The sequence below is a fragment of the Hypanus sabinus genome, chromosome 10 (assembly GCF_030144855.1).
Source record: "Hypanus sabinus isolate sHypSab1 chromosome 10, sHypSab1.hap1, whole genome shotgun sequence".
Taxonomy (NCBI): Eukaryota; Metazoa; Chordata; class Chondrichthyes; order Myliobatiformes; family Dasyatidae; genus Hypanus; species Hypanus sabinus.
The window spans coordinates 108,819,733-108,826,064 of NC_082715.1; the positions used below are offsets into that span (position 1 = coordinate 108,819,733).

Consider the following 6,332-nt stretch of genomic DNA (forward strand, 5'->3'; position numbering starts at 1 on the left):
AGAGCCACAGAAACATAGAAAACCTACAGCACAATACAGGCCCTTTGGCCCACAAAGTTGTGCCGAACATGTCCCTACCTTAGAAATTACTAGGTTTACCTATAGCCGTCTATTTTTCTAAGCTCCATGTACAGTGACATGCAAAAGTTTGGACACCCCTAGTCAAAATTTCTGTTACTAGCTAGTGAGTAAAAGATGACCTGATTTCCAAAAGGCATACAGTTAAAGATGACACATTTCTTTAATATTTTAAGAAGATTACTTTTTTTATTTCAATCTTTTACAATTTCAAAATAACAAAAATGGAAAAGGGCCCAAAGCAAAAGTTTGGGCACCCTGCAAACCCCCTTTGGCAAGTATCACAGCTTGTAAACGCTTTCTGTAGCCAGCTAGGAGTCAATTCTTGTTTGGGGGATTTTCGCCCATTCTTCCTTGCAAAAGGCTCCTAGTTCTGTGTTTCCGATGTAACCAGGAAACTGGTACTTTTTTACATTCGACATGGTCTTGCTCTAAAATTCAACCTTTTTGGACAAATTTAAGACTTTTACTGGAACAAATTACAGGAACACAATTTCCTCATAATCCAATATTATTTTTACTAGGTGATATTGAAGGGATAAAACCGAAACTCAAACTAAATAAGTATCAGAAAGAATTTATAAAAATTGCACTGGCAGTAGCCAAAAAAGCTATTGCAGTTACTTGGAAATCGGATACACATTTAAGTATAGATTCTTGGAAGAAAGAAATCTATGGTTGTATTCCATTAGAAAAAATTACTTATAATTTAAGAGATAAATATGAAACATTTTTGAAAATTTGGAGCCCTTATTTACAAAAGACAGGATTAAATATATAGATGCTTTGAAGATGAAACAATTGGTTATTAGGGGAAAGAAATAAATATACATATTAAAATTATTACGAATTCCATGGAGCATGTGGAGATCTTCCAACCACCAGGCATTCTTTCTTTCTTTCTTTCTTTCTTTTTTTTTCTATAGGGCAGTTAGGGGGTATGGGTTATATACATTGTTTTTTCATACTTTGTAATCATTTAAAAATGCAATAAAAAATTATTTTAAAAAAAAGGCTCCTAGTTCTGTGAGATTCTTGGCCTGTCTTGCATGCACTGCTCTTTTGAGGTCTACCCACAGATTTCCGATGATGTTTAGGTCGGGGGACTGTGAGGGCCATGACAAAACCTTGCGCCTCTTAAGGTAGTCCAGTGTGGATTTTCAGATGTGTTTAGGATCATTATCTTATTGTAGAAGCCATCCTCTTTTCATCTTCAGCTTTTTTTTTTACAGACGCTGTGGTATTTGCTTCCAGAATTTGTTGGTATTTAATTGAATTCATTCTTCCCTCTACCAGCGAAATGTTCCCTGTGCCACTGGCTGCAACACAAGCCCAAAGCATGATCGATCCACCCCCTTGTTTAACAGTTGGAGAGGTGTTCTTTTCATGAAATTCTGCACCGTTTATTCTCCAAACATACCTTTGCTCATTGCAGCCAAAATTCAGCGTCAGAAGTTTGCAAAGGAACATCTAAACAAACCTGATGCATTTTGGAAACCAGTCCTGTGGACTGATGAAGTTAAAATAGAACTTTTTAGCCACAATAAGCAAAGGTATGTTTGGAGAATAAACGGTGCAGAATTTCATGAAAAGAACACCTCTCCAACTATTAAACAAGGGGGTGGATCGATCATGCTTTGGGCTTGTGTTGCAGCCAGTGGCACGGGGAACATTTCACTGGTAGAGGGAAGAATGAATTCAATTAAATACCAGCAAATTCTGGAAGCAAATATCACACTATCTGTAAAAAAAAAAGCTGAAGATGAAAAGAGGATGGCTTCTACAATAAGATAATGATCCTAAACACACCTGAAAATCCACAATGGACTACCTTAAGAGGCGCAAGCTGAAGGTTTTGCCATGAGCCCCGCAGTCCCCCGACCTAAACATCATCGGAAATCTGTGGATAGACCTCAAAAGAGCAGTGCATGCAAGACGGCCCAAGAATCTCACAGAACTAGAAGCCTTTTGCAAGGAAGAAAGGGCGTAAATCCCCAAAACAAGAATCGAAAGACTCTTAAGCTGACTACAAAAAGAATTTACAAGCTGTGATACTTGCCAAAGGGGGTGTTACTAAGTTTTGAGCATGCAGGATGCCCAAACTTTTGCTTCGGACCCTTTTCCTTTTTTATTTTGAAACTGTAAAAGGTAGAAATAAAGAAGTGATCTTGCTTAAAATATTAAAGAGATGTGTCATTTTGACTTTATGCCTTTTGGAAATCAGGTCATCTTTGACTCGCTTAGATATTCATAGTAACTGAAATTTTGACTAGGGGTGCCTGAACTTTTGCATACCACTGTACCTATCCAAAGGTCTCTTAAAAGACCCTATCGTATCTGCCTCCACCACCGTTGCCAACAGCCCATCCCACGCACTGACCACTCTGCATTAAAAAAAACTTATCCCTAACGTGTCCTCGGTATCTACTCTCCAGTACCTTAAACCTGTGTCCTCTTGTGGCAACCACTTCAGCCCTTGGAAGAAGCCTCTATCGACACAATCAATGCCTCTCATCATCTTATACACCTCTATCAGGTCACCTCTCATCCTCTGTCACTCCAAGGAGAAAAGGCTGAGTTCACTCAACCTGTTTTCATAAGGCATGTTTCCCAATCCAGGCAACATCCTTGTAAATCTCCTCTGCACCCTTTCTATGGCTTCCACATCCTTCCAGTAATGAGGCAACCAGAACTGAGCACAGTACTCCAAATGGGGTCTGACCAGGGTCTTATATAGCTGCAACATTACCTCTCGGCTCCTAAATTCAATTCCACGATTAATAAAGGCCAATACACCGTATGCTTTCTTAACCACAATGTCAATCTGTGCAGCTGTTTTGAGGCATTTTAGAAATTGCCCCTTGGGATCCAGCACCAACCTGATTTTCCCCAATCTACCTGCATATTGAAATCCCCCATGACTATCGTAGCATTGCCCTTTTGAGACGCATTTACTATCTCCCATTGTAATTTGTAGACTACATTTTCTACTGTTTGGAGTTTTGTATACAACTCTCATCAGGGTCTATTTACTCTTGCAGTATCTCAGCCTTACCCACAACAATTCTACATCTTCTAATCCTATGTCACCATTTTTTTTAAACCAACAAAGCCACCCCAGCCCATCTGCTTGCCCTGTCGATACAATGGGTATCCTTGGACGTTAAGCTCCCAACCATAATCTTCTTTCAGCCGTGATTCAGTGATGCCCTCAACGTCATACATGCCAATCTGTAACTGCTACAAGTTCATCTATGTTATTCCATATACTGTGTGCATTCAAATACAACACCTTCAGTCCTGTATTCATCACCCTTTTTGATTTTGTCCCCCTTTTACATTGCAACTTACCCCGTTGACATTTGTAAACCAGCTACCCCATACTCAGCCCTATCACTCTAGTTCCCATCACCCTGCCAAATCAGCTTGCACCTTCCGAAACAACTCTAGCAAACCTGCCCGCAGGGATATTGGTCCCCTTGGGTTCAAGTGTAACCTATCCCTTTTGTATAGGTCATACCTTTCCCTGAAAGATCCCAAAGTTCCAGAAATCTGAAACTCTTTCCCCTGTACCAGTTGCTTAGCTATGTATTCATCTACCAAATCATCCTAATCTTACCCTTACTGGCAGGTGGCACAGGCAGCAATCCAGAGATTACTACCCTAGAGATCCTGTATTTCAGCTTTCTACCTAACTCCCTAAAGTCTCTCAAGGATCTCCTCACATTTCCTATCTACGGCTCCTCCCTGGTACATCATCCCCCTCAAAACACTATATTGATTATTGAGGGGGATCAGCCACATGGGTTTTCTGCACTGGCTGCCCATTTCCTTTCCTTCTCCCGACAGTCACCCAGTTACCTGCCTCCTGCAACCAAGCTCTACTTCCTCAACTCATTCTTTGAGGAGCTGGTGATGTGGTTATCCACAAAGGGGTGCTGTGCAGTGGGATGGTGTTCAGCTGCAGTATGGTGTGGTTGGGGTTTACTGAGGTGGTGGGAGTTGACTACCTGACATCTCATTCTCTTTCTCCCTCTCCCATCCCTCTCTGCCTGTGACTATGGGACTGGAACCTCTTCCCTCCCCTCAGGCCGCTGACCATCTCCGCGTTGTCCTGGCACAGTCACGAGACCAGACGTTGGTTGTGGATACCGTACCAGAACAGCCCATCACTGTGAGTGTGTCACCCCTACCTCTGTCACCCACAACCTCCCCATCTTTCAACCATCCCTCCTCCCCCTCTTCCTCTCCAGACTTACCTCTCTCTGTGTTCCAGGTCCTGGGGAAGATGGTGAAGCTTCTATCCATCCAGTGTCCAAGCTGCTCTGTAATGTTACTGAGCCCCCATCCTGGGGGCAAGGTTCTGTGTGTGTGTCGGGTTCCCCAGGTGAGTGGTAACATGATGGGCTTCTTCCTCTGTGCACCGAGCACAACAATCCCTTTCTCTGCCAACCCCACACTGCAGAGGTCCACCATTCCACTGAACAACACCCACTGCCCCACCACTTGTCCTTTCTTCCCTATGACCTTCCCCCATGAGGTTGTACCAAGTGGAGCATCCCACATCCAACACTCCTATTCTCCACATAGTGTTGGCGCGTGGCCTAGTGGGCATGGCATCCGACTAGTAACCTGAAGGTCACTGGTTTGAGCCTCAGCTGAGGCAGCGTGTTTGTGTCTTTGAGCAAGGCACTTAACACATTGCTTTGCGACATCACCAGTGCCAAGCTGCATGGGTCCTAGTGCCCTTCCCTTGGACAACATCGGTGGCGTGAAGAGGGGAAGGCCTGCTGCTTGGGCAACTGCCAGTCTCCCATACAACCCTGCCCAGGCCTGCGCCCTGGAAACTCCAGGCGCAGATCCATGGTCTCTCGAGACTGACGGATGCCACCACCATTCTCCACATTTTCTCTCCCTTCCCCAACAAATTCTTCCTCGAACTCTCCCACACTGAATTATTCCTCTGTCCCCCCCACCCCCCACTTGTCTAGTCTGACTGCCTGTTTTCTCCAGGACATGTGGAGCAGTCTGTCTGCGGTGGACTGGGCCCTGGCTGTCTGTGCAGGCATGGGCGGGAGTGCTGGAGGCTCTGACCTTATCGCCAAGGGAACCGGGAATAGTTCTGACTTGGAGGAAGTCCGCAGAAGGGCTGAGCAGTATGCCAGAAGTAGAATGTAAACATCAGAGATCTGTTGGCAAGGAGGATCCGTCCCTCTATCACTCCGCCATCTCAATGCATTGTATCATCCTGTCCCAGCTGTGGTTCTGACAAGGGGATTTTTCTCCTCTGCATCCTGCTACCACGAGTGGACAGGTAGCTGCTTTGTAGGGTGTGGGTCATTCCAACAAGTGACTGAGTAGGTCCCCTGTAGTGGGAGACAAGTTCCCCTGGGGTGGAATTGACAATTAGACCCAGCTGGATATGTACATGAGATTAAGGATTCTTTCGATTAGAACCAGGATTGACATCAGGACTTGGCCATCCCCTGGCAGTTAAATGCTCGGGACACTGGAAGAGCAGAACATCCAGGCTCTCATTGCCTGGACCTCCTCCTGAACTATTCCAGCCATGCATGCCGCGTGCCCAGTTCTCAATGTCCTGCCCAGCCATCATGGACATTGAACCAAGGCTGCCTACTCCTCGTGTAGAGGTCCCATCAATCGCTGGTTCATTCTGATGTCTGTATCCAGGGGTGGTGATGTGGGTTGAAAGACCAGTATTTTGAGATACCAGGAGTAGGGATGGCAGAGGACTGTGATGTTTTCTGTTGTACAAATTAAAAAGTTTTTTGTGAAAATTCCGCTGCTAATTTCCTTCGTCTCTCATCCCCATTACTGAACTTGAGCTGGAGAGGAGGGATCTGCACACCTTTGGGCTGCTGCCCAGGTTAACCCAAGGGTGAGACTGGTAGCATCAGATCTCCAGAGTAATAGCTTGTGATGTTGCAAAGAGAGTTGTTCTACTGAATCAGATAATGAGGGAAGTGATTGAGGGAAACATTACTACAACAACCATTGGGAAACCTATTCATGGGAAGCCAGTCCCTTTGCTTGAGACAGAAATGAGAGAGAATGTGGAAAAGAAGGGTAACATGCATTTTTGGTTCTGTTGTGGCAGAATGAGAAATCTGGCTAGAGCTTCATCACTGATAATGCAAGCATGAATGTGTGTGGCTAGAACCTGAAACACTCTCTTTTTAATTCAAAGTTAATTTTCAGGTGAAGCTCTACCAGTTACAATTGCAATGTATTTT

General features: G+C 44.5%; 1 protein-coding gene across 7 annotated transcripts in view; it reads left to right on the forward strand.

Annotated features, from left to right (window-relative positions):
• The window catches only part of aars2 (alanyl-tRNA synthetase 2, mitochondrial (putative)), a 91,070-nt gene extending 85,194 nt beyond the window's left edge, over window positions 1-5,876 (forward strand). For all 7 annotated transcript variants that reach the window (XM_059982570.1, XM_059982573.1, XM_059982568.1 and 4 more), the window contains 3 exons: window positions 4,169-4,252; window positions 4,355-4,465; window positions 5,092-5,876. In XM_059982570.1, the coding sequence (XP_059838553.1) occupies window positions 4,169-4,252; window positions 4,355-4,465; window positions 5,092-5,256 (360 nt within the window). In that variant the 3' untranslated portion in view covers window positions 5,257-5,876. The remainder of the gene's footprint in view (window positions 1-4,168; window positions 4,253-4,354; window positions 4,466-5,091) is intronic.
• Window positions 5,877-6,332: the final 456 nt, after the last annotated feature.